The sequence below is a fragment of the Aspergillus wentii genome, assembly GCF_001890725.1.
Source record: "Aspergillus wentii DTO 134E9 unplaced genomic scaffold ASPWEscaffold_2, whole genome shotgun sequence".
In the NCBI taxonomy this organism is placed as follows: Eukaryota; Fungi; Ascomycota; class Eurotiomycetes; order Eurotiales; family Aspergillaceae; genus Aspergillus; species Aspergillus wentii.
In genome coordinates, this window is record NW_024467833.1 from 3670599 (window position 1) to 3690897 (window position 20299).

Here is a 20299-nt window from a genome sequence, read left to right on the forward strand (position 1 = left end):
TGGGCTGGTTGACGAGTCTTTCCATCTGGAATACTGGTGATGGTATGTGGACTCATATCATTCCCTGGCTTGATTATCTGGGTTGAATTGGAATATGATACGTTTGGATGTCCGACAGCTGATTGTCATTACGCTATCCAAACCATCAAATCCAATTCCAGAAGGCTCACGAACCATTCGGAGAATACCCAGCTAAAACTACCTTTGACAGATTATCTGCATCTCACAAAAGCGCTGGGCCACGTGGCCCTTTCACAGCTGCCCTTCCAAGTACTTATGTCTCCGGCCTCATATATCTCCACCTCGAGACCGATTTCACCCTCGATTGCATCGGCTGTGACGTCAATTCCACAGCCTGCATTGAGCGCGTATCATCGCCTTTTTGGCCGGGTGGTTTTGTCTCCGTTGCTCCTGGGACATGCTGTGCTGTATGCAGGGTTTTTCATTCAGTCCAGCCATCCGGATTTTAGCTCTTTGCTGGCCAAACGCGTACAGGATCCCGATGTCCAGTGGGGCATTGGCGGAATAATCGCAGCAATCTCCCTGTTGCTTTTGACGCGTCCAACGGGACCAAGGCGTGGCCTGCAGGTGTGGGCAACGAGCTCAATCAAGACCAGGAGGCAGGTTTTTTATGTCGTTCATGTGGTGTTGGTGGGTGCATTGTGCCTGGCAGCATATTGCCATGTTGCTCAAGCCCAAAGTTTTGTAATGCAGACCTTGGGGAGTTTTGTGATTAATGGTGCATGGTGCTGGGTAATGATGCGATAGGGATAGCTGGGGTTAGATAGTGGCATTCAAGGTTGCTACTAATAAAAGAACAGATCTCCAAGAGGGTGAAGAGGCAGGACTTGGGGTCAACATTGCCAATTTGCCATATATTCCGTATATTTCAGACACTACCTGTATATATGTCAATAGGCATCTAGTAATAGGACTTAACTATTAATATCCTCGATAATATCCGGACAATGCTGGCTTCGTCCATGTTCAGGTGTGGCAATAAAGACGTCTTGGCGGCATATCGCTTGCGGGCCAGCCTCGTCGACAGCCCTGCGGAGAGCGCAAAAGGGCGACTTTTTGGGGTTTCTTGTTTTTCCCTCTTCCCCCCTCTCTTGTCCTCCCCTCTTCTCTCCAGGTGGCTTCAATTACATCTTCCAATCTCTGAGGAGCCGTGATTTATTCCTCTCTCCATTCATGAACTGATTTGATACGCATTCGTTTCGCTTCTATGCTTCCACTCGTTACTCATGCATACACCTGATCGCAGGATGCGACTCCAACGGCTTGTGACTTTATTAGTGATTGCCATTCTCGCATGTTTTTCTATCGCCCTACTTAGAGGTTCTTCGAAATCTTCTCCTGTTGAAGACCCTCTCGACATTCACCCTCCCCCAAAACCCATCGAACGCCCGCAAAGTCACCTGGGAACCTACCTCCCTGAGAAGACGCACCCTATTGCTAAGCTCATCCAGAATGCGGAACAGCACCATAGCCATGTGCGGTCACAGCAATCCAAGACCCTCGCCGAGGCTGTGAACGAATATCGCCGTCGTTATAACATGCACCCTCCGCCGCATTTCGATAAGTGGTTCGAGTTTGCCAAAGACAGGGGGGTTCAGATGATCGACGAATACGACACAATCTACCATTCCCTCTTGCCATTCTGGGCTCTGCCGCCCGGTACAATTCGAGATCGCGCCCGTGAAACCCTTGGATTCGATAATGCTGTGCTTGGAGTTCTCATACGGGACGGCAAGGTCTCCCTGACTGATGGGGGCGGTGATGGACGAAAGTGGCAGCGAGAGGCTACAGCGGGCATGATGAAGAAGTTTGTGCAATATCTGCCGGATATGGATTTGGTTTTCAACACCCACGATGAGCCTCGAGTTGTTGTGCCGAGTGAGGATTTGGAGAGGCTGGTCTCTATCGCCAAGAACCACGCGATCCCGGCTTCCTTCAACAACCCATCCCCTTCGAACGCGTGGTCAGCTCGGCCGTCGGATTTGAACAAGGGCGACCGCATTGAGGAAGTGCGTACGACTCGCTTTAATCGCTTCGCGCATCAGCCTACCTGGACCAACTCTCGAATTTCGTGTCCCGTGGATAGCCCCGCCCGATCTCTTGACGAGAATGTGACGGATGACGTCCATGCCTATGCGTACGGTGGACTGGGTTTCATCTACAACACAACTGCCGCCTCCGATATTTGCAACACTCCTTCTCTTAGATATACCTACGGATTTTTCGACCGTCCCAATGCCTTCGATATCGTCCACGACCTTTTCCCGGTGTTCTCTCAGAGCAAAATCTCCAGCTTCCAGGATATCCTTTACCCTAGCCCTTGGTATTGGGCGGATAAGGTTCCCTACGAGAAGAAGAAGGACTTTGAGTGGAATGAGAAAGCAGATAAGATGTACTGGAGAGGCTCGACAACTGGAGGATTCTCACGAGCCGGTGGGTGGCGAAGACAGCATCGACAGCATTTCGTGAATAACGCCAATGCTCTTGACACCGCAAAGGTCCTTTCCAAGAATAGCGAAAATCTCTGGGCGTCAAGTGATGTCAGTCGCAATGATTACCGTGACTTGTTCGATGTCAAGTTCACATTTATTGGACAATGTGACCCCGATGATTGCCGCGCCCAGCAGGAGTACTTTGACGTGGTTAAAGCTGCAGGCCAACAAGACGCCTGGGCCTACAAGTACCTGGTCGACATTGATGGAAATGCTTTCAGTGGTCGATTTTATGCCTTCTTACTCAGCAACAGTTTGGTGGCCAAGATCGCCATCTTCCGCGAGTGGCACGATGAATGGCTTAAGCCTTGGGTTCACTACATCCCCTTGAGTTTGAGAGGTGATGAGTACGTTGAGAACATGCGATACTTTGCTTTGGAAGAAGAAGGCAAAGCCGCAGCTCCCCGGCTGGCTCAACAAGGCCAGGACTGGGCCCAGAAAGTTTTACGAAACGATGATCTCGAGGTTTGGTTTTTCCGATTACTATTAGAGTAAGCATACCCCTTTTCTAGCACAGCTTCTACAGTCCGCTAACGTTGATGATTATAGGTATGGACGATTAGTGGATGACAACCGGGATAAGCTGGGTTTCTTTCTTTGATCTGCGTTTTATTCCGTCATGAACCATGTTCGCTTTTTTCTTCTCTGTATATATACCTCGATGACTTACTACAGCTTTGCTTTCGGTGTTAAAAGGCCCAACGAAATCATGGCCAACTTGTTTCTTACTGGGATATTGTTTTTCTATCTGCGTCTTCCTGCTCGGTGTTGATACCCTTATACTAGCAAATTTAGTCTACTTATCTGGCTGTATTTGAAAAAAAAAAAAAATTTTTATTCTCGTCAACTTTATCAAGTATCACAATCCATAAAGCTGTCCAACTTATGGACTTTTTACATCTTACATCTAGTTAATAATTGAATGCATTGTACATGTTCAATTTCGTTATTGGAGTACTAGTACTACAAAGTAGGTAGCTCAGCTCCATAGGGTAGCAATAGCTGCGATGACGATCATCCAGTTCATCAAAACTATATTCCTTGAGTCTCAAGAGTAACCTGACGAATAAAGAACAACAATAAGACCCTTGACATGCCATATTTTTCATTTTAATTGCCCTGGTTTCTGTTATGTTATTAAAAGCAACGGTCATGAGCTCATGGATGGCCCTAATTTAGATCCAACGCGGAACCTCGGCAGTCCAGTTGCTGATTTCCACCCACTAATTCTCACAGAGACCAGGCAACTTCTGTCCTGAGCTCAGAGGCTGGTCCCTGGCACTTTCAATATCCTTCTGATGCAGATTTCTCAACTTCCCTTCAAGAATACGCAGACCCGAGTTTGACTGATAACGTCATCTCTTGACTGAAAGCGGCGGGGTTCTTTCACAAGATGGCGAACCCATTGATCACCGGCGTTGTGTCTGCCGTGGGCTTTGCGTATGGACTTTTTACCCTGGTGCTGTATGGCGCGCTTGCTGTGAGGCATGGGTACTTTTTTAGGAAGTCGACTGAAAAGGAGACCCTGGAGCTGCAGCTTGGTATGTACTTGGTGTAACAAATCAATCACATGCATTTATTCCAAGACATTTGATTATTGACTATCTTACTCTTTTTTTAACAACATCAGCCCGTAATCGCTTCTGGGATCTTTCGCGAGAATGGTGCGGTCTTTCCCATCGCTTCTTGACTTTGCGCAACGGATTTAAATTCCACTACCTCTGCAACGATGCGACTGCCTCCGATGCGAAAAAGCCTCTCGTGATCTTCATCCATGGCTTTCCGGATAGCTGGGCGATATGGCGCTACATAGTTAGCTCAAAGTCCCTTCAGAGTACAGCCACGGTGGTTGCTGTGGATCTTCCTGGCTACGGAGGTACTGATAGTTTGAAGAAATACTCGGCGACCAGTGTGTTGGAGAATTTGACGGAATTTATCGTTTCCGTGAGGGCAAGATATGGGATCGATGATGAGGCTGGTGAAAGACCCAAGACGGTCATTGTTGCGCATGATTGGGGATGTGTTCTGTCTATGCGACTCGCGGCTGAAGCACCTGAGCTTGCGGATAGGTTCATCTTGAGCAATGGTCCATTGGTATGTATTGTGGTAAATTACTTCTGTATTTGATATGCTAACTTGGGTCACCAGGTTCCCCTGGTTGCTTCCAATGTTCGTCGCCTTGTGTCCTCTTCAGTCAAGATGTTCAAAACCTCCGTGTTCTCTCCGGTCCGTTCGCGCTCGACATTGCTAAAGGCTTTCAATACTCTGAAGCCCGTCTTCCGTCAATTGAACCTCTCGGGCTATATTTTTGCGATGAAGCTACCCATGGTGTTTGTTCGATACTTTGGTGTTGGAGGCAACTATTCCTTCTTGAAAATGGTTCACAGACGGTCCTATGGAGACAATAAATTTACGGACCTTGATGCCGCGGAATGCTTGGCTAGCACATTGGGCCCATCTGTAGAGGAGTGCAAGACGAAAACTGCCGATGGTGAGGAGTACCCAGCGTCATTGAAGAATGAGCGTGTTCACGCCAACTACGAGCACATGGCAAGCTACTACCGGGACGGCACATCTGTTGCTCGCTGGAACAAGTCCGTTGAGACCATTGCCGCTCTCCACAGTATTGCCCAAGGAAAGGAGATTCGACGAACCAGCAGCGGAGCGGGTGTCTTTGATGACGGACCGAAAGGTGTTCTCAAAGCTTACTCGACCATCATCTGGGGCAAGAAAGATATTGCGCTCGAGCAACAGTTGTGTCTGGATGGAATCTCTGATTACCTTGTTCAGAAGAGCCAGGTTGTTGTGCTTCCTAGAGCTCGTCATTTCACCCCGTTGGAGGAGGAGAGTCGCATGGCTTTGGAGAAGGCTGCGGAGTGGGCTGCTAAGGGTGAAAAGGAAGACATTGGCGCTGTCATCGAGGCAAGCTACCCTGGCGCTGTGGTGACATTTCGAAAGTGATTCTGTTCCATCGATCAATTTTAATGGATGGTTGTGAGAGGCTGAGCTTTTCTGCTTTCATACTGTGTATGTCTTTTTCGTTTACCAATGTGTACTTTAAATATGTGCTTCGGATCGAGTTTCCGCAGGAAGGATAATGTCATATTGATGTAATAAGGACAGACAACCTAACTTGACGAGTTGTTGAATTTATCTTTCTCGTTCTCTGCTTGTTGGCATCAGATAAGGTACGCTGCAAGGCATATGCATTGTTTCCTCCTGCAAGGCCTAGATCAGCAGAACAAGAACCACCAAATCTCGCCTCATCGCCATTGTTATTCCATCCCTCGCTGGAATATTCCCCCTAATTCTGCCTGTCTTAATCTTTCTTCCATCCTCATCTCCCACAAGGGATCCAAGCGCTGCTGACAGCCTATCACCAACTGCTGGTGGCGCGGGGCAAACGGCTCTCTGCAGCTGGCCGTGTTTTCCCCTGGTCACCTCCGCCTGGAGAGCTCTCCTCATCCGGGATTCTTCTTCCCCTCAATTCGGTCTTTTGTCCTTCTGCTTCTTCTCCATTCTCCAAATTCAATCTGAGACACTTTTTTCTTTTTTACCTGCCCTCGAGAATCCTGGTACTCGTTCGATTCTCCTCCCATTGAATCCTATCCTGAACTACTTCATCCCTCTTTATCCGCTCCGCTTTCTGAGTGACGTTCATTCAATTCATCGGGCGAATCCCTCGTAACGTCGCGCAACCGCCTGACGAGATGCAGCTCCTGTGAAAGCTCTCATCCCCGTCCCTTCGACTTGGGTCTTTTCGACTTTGTTGATATTGGCGGGCGGGGCTAGGTTTCCAAACGTCACCCATCTGAGACCAATTCCTCCCCCTAGCTAGCTGTTCTGTTTGCTTCCTATTCCCCTCTTTTTTTTCTCTTCCTTCTCTCGCTTCGTCTCCCTTCCTCTCTCCTATTTTCGAGCCGGACAGGTGTGGCGAGGCGTTTATTCTGCTATATTTTCCCTCCATCCTTCTTTTTCAAGAAGGAACTCAATTGCCGCCGTAATGGCTCTCGAAGGAGATGCGGTTTATTGCACTGTATGTTGCAACCCCTCTGGTTTACGTTATCTGCAAAGGCTGATTATGAGCTGTTTTCTACAGCTTTTGTTGAGCGATAATTACCTCCCTGGTAAACAATTGACATCTTGTTCGAGCGTTGGGATTTGTTCCTTTCTCTGATCTTGCGATTCTTTCTTGCTCTCTATATAGGTGCTATGGTCCTTGCCCATTCGTTACGCGACAATGGATCGACTGCGAAGCTCGTTGTCCTCTTTACGCCCGATACATTGCGGCCGGCGACGGTGAATGAGCTTCAGGTATTCGATTTCAATTTCTTGCTCTTTTTCCTGCTCTCCTTTGCTTTACTAACAAATCTAGACTGTTTACGATGAGCTCATACCTGTCGACCCGATGACGAATGGCAGTCCGGCAAATCTCTGGCTCATGGAGCGCCCGGATTTAATCGCCGCATTTACCAAGATCGAACTCTGGCGCCAAACACAATTCAAACGTATAGTGTACATTGACTGTGATGTTGTAGCTCTTCGGGCTCCGGATGAGCTCTTGTCCTTGGATGTGGATTTTGCTGCTGCTCCGGATGTCGGCTGGCCGGATTGCTTCAACAGCGGGTTGATGGTTCTTCGTCCAAATCATCAGGATTATTATGCTCTTAGAGCGTTTGCTGAGAGGGGAATCAGTTTCGACGGGGCCGACCAGGGGTTGCTGAACATGCACTTTCGGGATTGGCATAGGTTAAGCTTTACGTATAATTGCACCCCTAGTGCAAATTATCAGTATGTACCGGCCTATAAGCATTTCCAAAGCACAATCAGCTTGATTCATTTCATTGGTGCCCAAAAGCCTTGGAATATGCCAAGGAAAGTGGTTCCTATCGAATCACCGTACAATCAATTACTGGGGAGATGGTGGGCTGTGTATGATAAGCACTACCGTCCTTCCCCAAATGTGAGTTGAGTGTCTTGTGAACCATCTTTCCTTAAGCTCATTGTTTTCCAGATACCTGCACACCAACCTACCATCGAGTCTCTTGCCCCGCCGATCGACGTTCGAGCCCAGGAAACAGAAACTACTGCGGTACCGCAAACCAAGCTATCTCAACCTCCCTCAGAAGCAAGTTTTCACACCCCAGAAAGACCTGTGTATGTCCCAGAATGGATAGTGGGAGTTTCAGAAGGGGCTGTCGATGTTTCCTATGAGCTGCGCTCAGAGCCATATTCAGAACCACGGCCGGAGCCTCTACCGGAGCTTCTACCGGGGTCACAGCCAGCTCAGTATATAGAACATACCAACTTCAGGGAAAATCATTACAAGCATGATAGTCAGGTCCCAGACGCACCGTCCAGCCCTGTGGCCGTACACGTGGAACACGCGCAAACATATCACCACGAACCTCATTTAGATGAGAGAAAACAAGCCCCGGTTTTGAGCGCCGTACCGCAGTACGTCCGCGGAGAAGAACACATCACAACCTACATACAACCAATTCCTCATCCACCAGTTACTCAAGCGGAACAGCCTATATGGGGACCAGAGCCTAATATACCACAGAACCCAACCCCTCCGGTCGATCTTGGGTTCCAAACTCAGCAACACCCAGCACAGCCTGTGTCTACGCCTGGTGTCGTTGAGCAGTGCCAAGAATCATCTTCTTTTCCAAACCCCCCAGAGCCTGCGTCACCAGTATTTGAGCCGCCCACCATGGATTGGGATGCATCTCGGTAGGTTATATACGGTTTTTACTATTGCTTTCTTTCTGACGTGGCACAGGGAACCTCCACCACTTAATTCGAAGCCCGAGGGAATCGCGTTGCAGTCACATACTTACACCATGTCAGAAGATACACAACTTTTTCAACCCCCTGCATCTTACCCAGAGGCCCCCAAAAATATGTATTACCAGGTGCCTGCCACGAAGCCGGAGCCGACGAAAATCGCCCCAGTGTTTCCTTGGGAGGGCATTGCACCAAAGCCAACTCGCGTTTTCCCGGATGACGAGCAGAGCTCTGTTTCAACTACCACTCGGCCGTACTCACCGCCATCCACAAGAGATGATACCGGGCCATCCGTAGGATCTTGGACATCATGGGCATCCGAGGAACAAGCACCGACGGAGTCATGGGAGAATTATACCAGGTCCAACGCCTGGGATGAAGTCCCTGAAATTCAGCGGTATATTCAGTCCATCCAGCAACCTCGGAGAGCCAAAACTCAAGTACTATCTGGATCACCGGGAGGCGCACCAATTCAAGAAACATTCAGTTACGATACATCTGGGCACAGGATCACGGATTTCCCAAGTGAGGTGGACCGCCCTAGCCTTCCAGTTACACCGGCACCGATCAGGAGATCAACCTTCTGGGACCAGGGAGAGGAATCTACAGAACTACCAGCCGCGAGAGGAGTACCAGACCAAGAGGACTGGGTGGGTATCACGGTTGATGTGTTTCTGCACCTGCTGCAAGCATCATACTTATACTGGAAGTTCACAGAATCCGTTGGCACTCCTCGAAGAACTTCAACGGCGGCAGTCCGAAATCTTGGACAACCCAGACTTAATCATTAGGAGAACATCACCATTCTGACCGGTACTGGATCTGGACAACCCCAAAATAATAATAGTCAAGTTTCTGCCTTTTTTTTTATTATGACTGATACGTTTTGGTGTCAAAGCTCACTGCGATATTCAATAACTGTTGTGTCTAGTTTTTGGTGTCAATATGTTTTTCTTGCGGTTTAGCATCTATCCTCCGATTGATTTTCATGAGATGTATATTATCTACCTCATAGATCCAGCCGTGCATTGATGAGCGAATGTTTCTGTTTGGTTGTTCTCTTCGTTCGATTGTTGAACCTTTTTTTTTTTCCGGTTCTCAATGCTCCAGAGACCCATTCTTATATGTTCTCTTTTTCTTAGGTAATTAATCTCTAGATTATCTAGATCTACTTGTCAGAAGGCAATTCTGATGGTGAAGACATGCAATCTCATTGATCTCATTTACTCATTAATGCCTATGCATCGAGTTCTATCTAGTAGTCTGATAATAACCGAGAAAAATACAACAAAGTTCAAACAGGGTATTGTGGTAACCAAAGAATGCATACCCTCTGTGGCTTAGAAATAAAACATTAAACAGAGTGATAGTAATGATAATAATAATACCGAAATGGAGAAACGGAGAGTGTCATGGGGATAGCGGAGGGCTTAGGATGCGGTGATAGACCTGCTTAGCACCGTTGTCCTCGGTCCGAGTAAAAGTTGCTCTGCTTGATGTGGTTTGACTTGCCAGTCTTTTCGTCAAAGACGTTGAAACCGAATGTGGCAGCGTTTGGTGGTGTGTAGACTGTTATCATCAGTGTGGGTGATCGTGTAAAAGGAGTTTTTGCACGTACGATGCAGTGAAATGGCAAAGTTCTTAGGGTCAGGGTTGGATATCTTATGGAGACCAAGCTATATACTATTAGCATTTATCGAGGATATGGGTTGACTATGGTATATACCTTATCGGACATGTATGTAACTTCGTTCTCGCCGTATATGGTCTGTTTTGTGATTTCAGGCGGTGACACCTGGCCATGTTCCACCTTGTCTTTATCGGGCCATGTGTAGAGGGTTTCTTGGAGGGAACCTTTGAGGATCTATTGAAAAGGGCCGGGAATTAGCGTGATCGTCAAAGCATACGCTAGAGGGGGGATCATTACCTTCATGACACAGTGTGCATTGGCGTGGTCATGGATGGCACTTCCTTTACCAGGGCTCCAGACTAAGATAAGCTATCGATGAGAACAAGTTAGCATGAGAGTGACTTTGTTATTCAAGGTAGAGAAGCGCATGGCTTGCAATTCTGTGGCCAGGAACAGACGGACCATGGTTCGATCATTTCAACTCACCAGATTGCTCTTCCCATTGCCTTCGTCGATGAGGTTCCGTGTGTATGTCCGACTGGGATCACCCAGGGCAAATTGAGACCACTCATCCGAATTGGAGACGTACTTCTCCATCAGCCGTTGGATGTCATTGGGGTCGACATCGGCGGAGTCGAGACCGGAGCTCGGACCCAGGGCGGCGCTGAGGTCTAGGACAAGCTTTTGGAAAGCATCACTAGGAGAAGGAGGCTCTGAGTCGGAAGGAGAGGAAGATCCGTTCTTGAGATACGGCATTGTTGCGGGGTGATCTTTGACTGTTCCGGGGTGGAAGGTTTATCAGGGGGTGGAAAAGAGAGTTATCGATAGACGGTGAAGGAAGCGACTTGGAAGTTCTTATCGGGAAAAGAAAGTCGGGATGATATCAACCAGCGGGAAGATGAGCAGTAATAAATCAGCCAGGTTTTGAGGTCACAATTGTTTGTTCCACAGAATATGTCGACATTGTCTCTATTGATTTACCTGCTCTCGATGTTCTCCTGCATACCTGTCCATTCGCATAATCTCACCAGCGTAACCTTTCCCCTCGCCACCAACCGACGATAAGCGGTGCGGCCTTTTTACGGCCTCAGGCACCCGCCCCGCCATGGCCGCTCTCCGCCTGACTAACGGGCGAATGAAGTGGCGGCCACAACAGCAGAAGATATTGTTCTCCGCAGGCCAATTCTGCGACTGACGTACTGGTTCGAATTTCTCACTTGACCCTAATTTTTCAACCAACCTCGCCCCCAGGGACAGGCGACCGGCCAGCGTTTATCAATTGTCATACTAGTTCTAGCTGCTACGAGAGGGGATTCCTCGTATTAACCGTCAAGATGTCGACCACTATTGAAAAGGTTGGTTGCCCCGCCGCAAATCTTTTGAAGCAGTTCGCCATGATCGTGGTGAACGGATAAGGGATGGACTTTGCTAATCATGTTGTCTCTATGTTTAGATCAAACACATCGAGGACGAGGTTCGTTTCATGTGATATGCGATGGGATTGTTGGATCTGGGAAACTGATCAAAATCCTGCAGATGGCTCGGACTCAAAAAAATAAAAATACGTCATTTCACTTGGGTATGCGCCAGCGAGACTTTTTCGACGTGGGATGAGGGCTGACTTTTGGTATAGGACAATTGAAGGCTAAGCTTGCAAAGCTAAAGAGAGAACTGTTGACACCAAGCGGTGGTGGTGGTGGCGGCGGTGGTGGTGAGTGATGTCCACGTGCTGAAATATCTTCATCGACTGACATGGAGGATCTCTAGCCGGTTTCGATGTTGCCCGTACCGGTGTTGCTAGTGTGTATGTTCCTGAGTCCCCAATAGGGAAAGACGTGGTTATTGACTAGGAATAGTGGATTCATTGGCTTCCCCTCCGTCGGCAAAAGTACTCTGATGAGTAGGCTCACAGGCCAACATTCAGAAGCCGCGGCCTACGAGTTCACAACCTTGACGACCGTGCCCGGACAGGTTATGTACAACGGTGCTAAGATCCAGATTCTTGATCTTCCTGGTATTATTCAAGGTGCCAAGGATGGTAAGGGTCGTGGACGACAGGTTATTGCCGTGTCCAAGACTTGCAATCTGATTTTCATCGTTCTCGATGTCAACAAGCCCTTGGTCGACAAGAAGGTGATCGAGAATGAATTGGAGGGATTCGGAATCAGAATCAACAAGCAGCCTCCCAACATCGTCTTCAAGAAGAAGGACAAGGGTGGTCTTGCCATCACCAACACCGTGCCCTTGACACATATCGACCACGATGTGGGTAATCGTCTGCATGTGATTGAAGATCTATTACTGACTGGTGTTTTTTTCTACTTGACAGGAAATCAAGGCTGTCATGAACGAATACAAGATCAACTCCGCGGATATCTCCATTCGGTGCGATGCTACCATTGATGACCTGATCGACGTCCTCGAAGCCAAGAGCCGAAGCTACATCCCGGTCGTCTACGCCCTGAACAAGATCGACTCCATTTCGATCGAAGAGCTGGACCTGATCTACCGTATACCCAACGCCGTCCCTATCAGTTCCGAGCACGGCTGGAACGTTGATGAGCTGTTGGAGACCATGTGGGAGAAGCTCAACCTCCGAAGAGTCTACACCAAGCCCAAGGGCCGAGCTCCTGATTATACAGCTCCTGTTGTGCTCAGATCCTATGCATGCACAGTGGAGGACTTTGTACGGCGCCCCTTGCGAACCGACCACATGAGTGACGATCCAATGCTAACGGCGCAAATAGTGTAATTCGATCCACAGATCCATCAAGGAGCAGTTCAAGACCGCCATTGTGTATGGCCGGTCCGTCAAGCACCAGCCCCAGCGAGTTGGACTTTCGCATGAGCTCGCAGACGAGGATATCGGTAGGTGGATCCGGTTTGGATCAACGAGAGAGAGGCTCGGGTAGCTGACAGGAAAACAGTGTCGATTATTAAGCGATAAGGGTTTTCGGATGAACCTAAAAACTGACGCCCGCGTGCGTCGCGAAGAAAGCGCCGTGGCGAATCACGCTCATGAGGGAGAGTGGTCAGTGTCGATGATGCCTTTGTTGGGTATGCTGTCAAAAATGTCAAACAAAATGTTCAACAGGCTCGGCTCTTGGTCTTGTGCGACAGATCTCCGCGAGATGCCGCGTAAAAATTTGAAGAGGGGGTGGGATGCGCACGGGCTGCAAGCTCCCTAGCGGGCCTGGATTTGCTCGCTAGGATATAGATGGCTGAATCATGGGGTAGCATATGGACATGCTATTGTGATATGACGATATTCCATCGATTGCAGTTTTTTAAGGGGGGGAGAAAGGAAGAAGTGTGGGCAGGGGTTTTCTTTTTCTTTTTCTTTAACTTGTTCCCTTGGAGTTGGAGAAAGCAGTCCGGTGGGAAGGAGTTCCGATATAGGAGCGCAAAAAGGGTTTTATTTTTTTTTTTAACGAGTAACAAAAAGAAAAAAAGTTCGAATCATTGCATCTGATTTTCATAAGACAAGAGAGAGAAAAGCGAGCAAGGCCGAAGATCGACTGGACTCGATCACGGCAGATTCCCCAACCAGAGGACGAGCGAGAAGTTCTAGATCGGGTCTAGACAGATGATAGACAGGCTGACTGGCTTGTAGACAGGATTACATGCGTTGCCTAAATCTTTTACTCTGCCGGCCACTGTGTATAGACCGATAAGTGTGTAGAGAGTAATATAAATCTGCATAATGTTTGGGTAGTACAGAAATGAAGTATCCATCCAAGCTTCGGATGGCCCCTAGGATAGGTAGGTGGCAAGGTACTTTGACCCAGAGGATCTTGTGTAATTCTTGATAAGCAATAAATCACCCTTGAACTGCATCGACAGGGTCAGGGGCAGGAGGGCTTCCTTAGTAAAGTACCCGGTCAGGTAACTAACATTGATTGCTGTGATTGGTCGAGAGTGGATATCCTGCAGGAGGGGTTTTCAGCTCAGCGGCTATTCTTCTATCTGGTAGTATGACACATTGGAAGTAGGCAGATAGTAAGTAGATAGTAGATACAAATATCAAGATGCATAAATCATAAATCGATAGTTGAAGGATTCTCTAACTTTCTTTTTTGCTGGTTGCCTGTGAACCTTTTTACTACGTGGGATATTTACTTTTTCCTCCCGTGGTCTTAAAGCCTAATAAAAAGTAAGAAAGAAAAACAAGGAAAAATTAAAAAAAATAGAATAAAAAAGCCAATCGATGACATGCTCTGATAATGCATGCAAAACAAGAATTTTCCCTTTAGAGGCAAATTAAAAAAAGCAATGAAGAATAAGAAGCGGTCTGCGCGGAAATCCAATCCCATCCCTACCAGCTAAACACTGCAAGTTGGAACTGTAAATCTGACATCCCAACTACTCTGGAATAGGAAGTACCCCTCTTGCTTACATAGCTCTGGCCTTTTTTCATTTCATCATCCATGGTTCATTAGAGACAAGTTCTATGGAGTAGTACAAGTAGTATTACGGGGTATTCATGAGTCATTAATAGAGCGAGTGGAGATGGTGCCGATCTCCCCAAGATAATCTGCTCGCTAAGTACCTACGATCTGGTCACTTGGTGGTCAGTGATGCTTACGGCTGATTCTGAATGAGATTATGATACATATGAAATGAGTAGATGAAGATGATGGAATTGATTGTGATTCGATAGTCTGACTCCACGATACGTCTACGGCTGAAGAAGAAATCTGCTCATAGTAGGAAAGTCACTAGTAGTAGATACTACTGTGTATCGGTAGGCAGTAGACTGGTACTAACTGCCTATCCATCGGTGAGAGCTTTTCTTTCTTTCCTTTTTTTATTTCGCCTTCTTTTTCTTGGTCTTTTTTCTTGCTTGCGATCCATCATTTTTTTCTGGCTGAACTGCAGGTTTCCCCTCATCCCTGCTGAAGGGTGAACAAAGGAATACAGTCGAGTCAAGGATAAGGACAAAGAAAATCCGTTGAACTGTATTTCAGCTCTTCTGCATGTTAAACTTGATCGTCAATTAGAGACAGATAATCATTTCAATCCTTGATTAGATGATTAGATGCCCCCGAGTACCTCATGACATGACAGTGTAAACTAGCGATAACTACTATTGCTACTGACGACATTCCTACAAAAAAACACCATGGTGGGTGGATACATCTCGATCTTCATCAGGCATTTATTTCCTGGATAGAAAAAAAAAGCGCACATCGTCATTTCTGGACTGCTACTGTCAACAAAGTACGCTTATATTAAAGCCCGACAGAAGCAAGCACCGCATCTGCAGTAAACTAGTGTACCTGACAGATGCCGATGTCCATGTATTTTGTATTGATACTGTATGTATAGCTGGTAATAATCGGCAAGGCTATCAAGACGGCATCGGAGGTGCTAGTGGTGTCGCTTTTTATTTTTTTACTTTTTATTCAAGTAAGTTCCAGGTTATCCACTTGGAATACTGTAGTTTATGAAGTAAGACGATGGATAAGTGTTCTTGCAGACAAATTGAGCTGAAGGATTGAGGCAGGGCAACTTTGCATCTGCATTCTATTCCATTTTGATCTTGACCGGGCCAGAGGAAAAGAGGAAAAAAAATGATACTAATAAAAAATAAAAAATAAAGATAAAAAAGCCGCAAGAAAAAAAAAGGGGGGGCGTCGTGTAGTGTAGTGTAAGGCAGTGTAGGCCAGAGATATCCGCCAACGAGAACACAGAGTGAGAGGGAAAAAATCGATTGAATGGCGTCAGTCAAAGGTGAGTCCACCTGTAGGATTAGTATTTTCTTTTTTTTTTCTCTTTTTCTTTTTCTTTTTTGACTACTAATTCCAACGATCCCGGATAGGGAAGGATGTGCATATAGTGACATCTTTTCTTTTCGAAATCCAGCCTGTAAGAAAAAGACCAGAGGGAAAGGCAAAGTCAAACGGCAACAGGCAGATTGATTCGTGTGGATGAGAAAGTTAAAATGAATAATAATAAAAAGAAATAAAAAATTAAAAAATTAACAAGGACAAAGAAAAAGAAAAAAAAAAGTCGCAGAAAAGGATCTTATGGCGGCCCTGGCGGATGTCAGGCTGGCTCATGGACTAACCAGAGACCGACAGGATATCATCTCCCCCTAAGCCTCTGAAGTTTTAGCTATCCATGGTTCAACAGCCGGATGGGAAGCTGTCGATCCATCTCGGTACCATGTTTTGAGTCTTTGTTCTATTGTTTGAGTGAGTCTGTTTCATTCGAGCCCTAACTGTCAACAGTTAAACACTGCTAAAGTAGGTCATTGTAGACGGTAATATTCGCCTGTATGGCCCATACGGTAAACAATCTCCTCGTGGTCATCCGAACAAGCGGGGCGGATGGGCGATTGGAGCAGCGATCACGTTTCCCGCTGTGGACTCGATGACTCGGTATCCATCGCTGCCCCAGTAAGGCTGCAAAGAGAGTCTGGAAGATGAGTGAGATGAATAATAATAATAATACCAGTAGCCTAGTGAGTATACAGATGCTAAGACCTTTTCAAGGATACTGGATAGAATCTTCAGGCCAATCATGGATCGCAAGCTGCAGCAATTGGCAGACTAGACTGTATTCAGAGCCATACCACGACATCATCCCCAGTCAGAGCAAATAATGCCCGATCGTCGTCTGCATGTCTAGGGCCTGGTCTGTAGGGTAGTACTCTCCACTCCTTTCCCGACTCGGTCTACAGTGTAGTCGACAGCCAGACTAGTAAGTATGTGTACCCTCTCATATATAGCAGATTTACAGTACATCAGAGCATTGCTTAGGGTGCCGGCCCGGCGTGGGTCACCGCGGCGGGCCTTCCACAGTGGACCGTGGGGACTCCAAGGCACTAGCGCAGTTCCTCTGCCTGCCCTCCCCGCCTGCCATTGGCCAAGCCAGTCTTGGGCCCTGCGCCCCTGGGCCGGCCCATGTAACAAAAACCGAAATTGAAATCATCCTACGGCTGCTGATTGGCTGTTGCTGCGACTTTCGTGTTACAAAGTACGGTGCAGATCGGCTTACGGAGGACTGCCTTTTTTTTTTTTTTTTTTTTTTCGTCCCTCTCTCTTCCTTGCTCACTTTTTTCCCAGGGTGGTCTTGTACATACAGTAAGTAAGATGGAGACAGAGTGAGGCAGGTAGGCAGGCTTCAGATCCCATCCTGACTATACGATCTACCCATCCAAAAACCAATCGCACCATCGATCGATTTCCCGCCTCGAGGATCCTCAAAAAGGCGCAGCACAGCGCAGTAAGCGGGGAAACTCTGACTGAAAGAAACTCCCTACAGCACTGACTAACTGAATAGTAAATAACTAACGGAAGACGGAGGTTTCTTAACCGCACCTTCAGCTGTCAATTAAAACCGTTGTGGCTTCTTGTTTAGGTTCAAAGCGGACAGAATCGATCCGTCTTCCGTTTTGGTTATTTTATTTTATTGTATCCGATAGACCATTGAAGATAGTAGCATCGTTAACTGTCTAGCTTTCTTGAAGAGCTGTCAAGCGGGAATCAAGCATCCACTGAATGATAGGTAGTCGTACAATTGAAAGAAAAAGGAAAAAGTATTTTCTTTTTCTTTTTTTTAATGAGAAAAAATGATCAAATAGCCGAAGAAAAAGAAAACTCTGCAGTGAGCAACTTCCATCTAACTATGGAGTATCTAGTACAGTATGCTAACTTCTTGCCTTGTCTGGTTCGCCCTGGGCCCACTAATCGGGTACAAATCAGTATCAACTGTATGTCTATTCTATCCCATACTCTTTCAATATATCTTTATTAGATGGCGTGTTTGATATTATTATTCATCTACGACATCAACCCACACACCCTGTCAACCAGGGTAGTAGTACCTGGGAGGTAGAGTGTGTACGGTACAGTATCATCAGTACAGTATTACATACAGGACCGTACGGACATACACAGATACCCAGATCCCTGTCAACCCGGCCAATCAGCATCCACTCCCCCCACCATTTCTGCTGATTTTTGATTTTGGGCTTCGAGCCCAACCAGCCAATCGCCGCCCAGAAGCCCGTCTTTTTCTCCCTGTTCGACTATCGCAGCTCGATTTCTCCGACCAGCTCCATCTATGGCTGTCATTTGCTTGCGTTTTCTGTTTCTGTTCCCTGTCCGAGTCGGTCGAGCACCGAATGTCTCCCTGATCGTCTTTCGCATCTTCATTTTACCTTTTAGTCTATCCTAACTGTCTCTGTCCCTTTTTAACTCCGTCCATGCCTTACCCGCATGCACGCACTGCTGCTAGTATTACTACTTACGACTATCCGCCCCTCCGTTCCTTTTCCTCTCCTCCCCTCCCCGTCCCTTCCTCTTTGTATACTTATTGTTCTGGTCTGGGATAGCTTCTGTTGAATCAAAGAATTGCCCCCCTCACGGGATTGTCTGCCAATTGTGTACAATCAGTCTGCGCATTGAGTCTTTGCTTCTGAACATGCATTGTTCCTCGTCTTGGCTTTAGATCGTTCTTCTTCCCCGGATCTTCTTCTGCTTTGCTCAATCTTCTTCCTCTCACTACACTCACATTCACCAAACACAACACTCAAACTCATGAACATCCAAGCCATGGACACTGAATCTCATCACACCCGAGACAACGAGTTTCCTCATTCTCACTCCTCCCACTCCCACTGGATGGATATGCCTCCCTTCAACTCCTCCCAGCAATCGCCTCCCCTGCCCGACTACCAGGGCTTCCACTATGGCTCCTCTCCTGTCATGCCTCTGGACTCCTCCTTTGGCATGTCCATTCCTCCCCCTTATAGCTCGCTACCGTTGACGATGCCTTCCCATCCTTGGCCCAGCCTGCTCGCCTCGCATCAACAACAACCTCCTCCTCCTCCGCATTACCAGGAGGCGGGTCTGCCTCCCATGCATATTCCTCCTTCCATCTCTCCGGCCGGTCCTATCCCGCCGCCGCGTAAGTCGTCGACTGGCGGTACCAACCCCCGGAGAACCTTGACGGATGATGACCGTCGACGAATGTGCCTCTACCATGAGGAGAACAAGACGGCCAAGCAGACAGACATTGGAGGTAAGTTATCTTATCTATGCGCAGAGGAATTCAGGCTGACAGACTTCATAGCGCTCTTTGGCGTCGAACGAAGGTATAGTCAATCAACTCTTTGACTGGGTGTTTCTCTAACATAGTTTCAAGTACTGTCTCCAAAGTACTGCGCCAGAAGGAAAAGTACCTCAACCCTGACGACGGGAGTCGATCCCCCATCAAGCGATCCAAAGGAAGGGTCCCTGATATCGAAAAGGCCCTGTCCAACTGGGCAAGGAACTACCAACGACAGGGCTACCCCTTGAACGACGAGATGATCAGAGAAAAAGCCCTCTTCTTTGCCAGCACCTGTGGCTGCCCCGAGGGTAAAGAAAAAGTCCTGAGCAGAAGCTGGTTGGAAAAGTTCAAGCAAAAGAACAGCCTCATGGGTGCCAAATCTCGCAAGAGCTCTTTCGACACGGTCAAGAGCGATTCCGACAGTCCTATCCGTCTCAGTATCGACTCGGCTTTGGCTTCCGCCATGCAATCCCCCACCAGTGTGCTCTCGCCCATCTCCCCAACCGCAACCGGTTTCGCGACGCCTTCTCCCTTGTCCCCTACCCAGAGCCAGGAGAACATGAAGAAAGAACTTGTCGACAGTCTGGCTCAACTCTCTGAATACCAGCAGCATGTGCATTCGAAGAGCACGACCTCGCTGGAAACCACTTCTTCCGTCTCTGCCGGTATCACCAGTCCAACATCTACCCTGGTGTCCGACAGCCCGTTCACTCCTACCAGCCAGTCGCGCATCTCGCCCACCGATAACAACGCCAGCAGACCGCGCAGTCAAACGCTTCCTTCTGGCACGTACGACCCTAACGCCCCGTCCACCGACGAGTCCAAGGAGCAAATGGCCTCTCAAGCCGCCCTTCAGCAGGCCTTGTCAGTTGCACTCCCCCAATCACCAATCGAGGACGAGAAACCCGCTTCTATTTTGGATGCTCCCAACATCATCAAGCGCAACCGCAGCAACCCAGAGATCAAGACCAAATCGATCTACCCTCCCTTCTACTCCAAATCAAACACTGTTTCCCCAGTCAGCCCTCCTGGATCGCCTACTCAGGATGAAGCAAGAAATGCACTAGAGTTGGTGATGAACTACTTCCAACATCAGCCCACTGGACTTGGTGCGCAGGAATACGTGACCATTGGGAAGTTGATGGAAAGGCTTGAGCTTGCCAAAAGCCATCACACCACTCTTCCAGGAGGGCTTACTCGGATTGATGAACACGAGGATGCACCTCATCTGATCAAGAAGAGAAGTATCCACAGCTTGGGTTAGGTTACAGGCAACCCGGACAGATTGTGGTCGTTGTATACGATT

General features: G+C 47.7%; 7 protein-coding genes across 7 annotated transcripts; 6 read left to right on the forward strand and 1 right to left on the reverse strand.

The window, feature by feature from the left end:
* Positions 1–25: 25 nt before the first annotated feature.
* ASPWEDRAFT_37229 (ferric reductase-like transmembrane domain-containing protein) lies at positions 26–1075 on the forward strand. Its single transcript, XM_040834635.1, has one exon. The coding sequence runs from the start codon at positions 40–42 to the stop codon at positions 766–768; it is 729 nt and encodes a 242-aa protein (XP_040693122.1). The 5' UTR covers positions 26–39; the 3' UTR covers positions 769–1075.
* Positions 1076–1268: 193 nt separating this feature from the next.
* On the forward strand, positions 1269–3114 carry ASPWEDRAFT_25280 (putative capsule-associated protein CAP1; the record flags this gene model as incomplete). Its single annotated transcript, XM_040832714.1, has 2 exons — positions 1269–3004; positions 3063–3114. The coding sequence occupies 2 exons, from the start codon at positions 1269–1271 to the stop codon at positions 3112–3114; spliced, it is 1788 nt and encodes a 595-aa protein (XP_040693123.1).
* Positions 3115–3906: 792 nt separating this feature from the next.
* On the forward strand, positions 3907–5474 carry ASPWEDRAFT_169293 (alpha/beta fold hydrolase; the record flags this gene model as incomplete). The annotated part of the gene is made up of 3 exons (XM_040830429.1): positions 3907–4054; positions 4144–4607; positions 4662–5474. The coding sequence occupies 3 exons, from the start codon at positions 3907–3909 to the stop codon at positions 5472–5474; spliced, it is 1425 nt and encodes a 474-aa protein (XP_040693124.1).
* Positions 5475–6634: 1160 nt separating this feature from the next.
* ASPWEDRAFT_374537 (glycogenin) lies at positions 6635–9425 on the forward strand. The gene is made up of 4 exons (XM_040834686.1): positions 6635–6827; positions 6889–7476; positions 7528–8249; positions 8299–9425. The coding sequence occupies exons 1-4, from the start codon at positions 6726–6728 to the stop codon at positions 9092–9094; spliced, it is 2208 nt and encodes a 735-aa protein (XP_040693125.1). The 5' UTR covers positions 6635–6725; the 3' UTR covers positions 9095–9425.
* A 66-nt stretch (positions 9426–9491) lies between these two features.
* Positions 9492–10967, reverse strand: ASPWEDRAFT_37234 (putative cysteine dioxygenase Cdo1). Its single transcript, XM_040834636.1, has 5 exons — positions 10420–10967; positions 10231–10302; positions 10030–10167; positions 9922–9979; positions 9492–9872 (listed from the first exon to the last, which is right to left on the reverse strand). Exons 1-5 carry the CDS (start codon positions 10687–10689, stop codon positions 9757–9759), a joined length of 654 nt encoding a protein of 217 aa, XP_040693126.1. The 5' UTR covers positions 10690–10967; the 3' UTR covers positions 9492–9756.
* A 72-nt stretch (positions 10968–11039) lies between these two features.
* Positions 11040–13346, forward strand: ASPWEDRAFT_128841 (GTP-binding protein RBG1). Its single transcript, XM_040829247.1, has 9 exons — positions 11040–11288; positions 11387–11407; positions 11470–11512; positions 11567–11644; positions 11701–11737; positions 11790–12198; positions 12263–12619; positions 12681–12801; positions 12861–13346. The coding sequence occupies exons 1-9, from the start codon at positions 11268–11270 to the stop codon at positions 12878–12880; spliced, it is 1107 nt and encodes a 368-aa protein (XP_040693127.1). The 5' UTR covers positions 11040–11267; the 3' UTR covers positions 12881–13346.
* Positions 13347–18494: 5148 nt separating this feature from the next.
* ASPWEDRAFT_169297 (uncharacterized protein) lies at positions 18495–20257 on the forward strand (the record flags this gene model as incomplete). The annotated part of the gene is made up of 3 exons (XM_040830430.1): positions 18495–18963; positions 19015–19036; positions 19087–20257. 3 exons carry the CDS (start codon positions 18495–18497, stop codon positions 20255–20257), a joined length of 1662 nt encoding a protein of 553 aa, XP_040693128.1.
* Between the last annotated feature and the right edge of the window lie 42 nt (positions 20258–20299).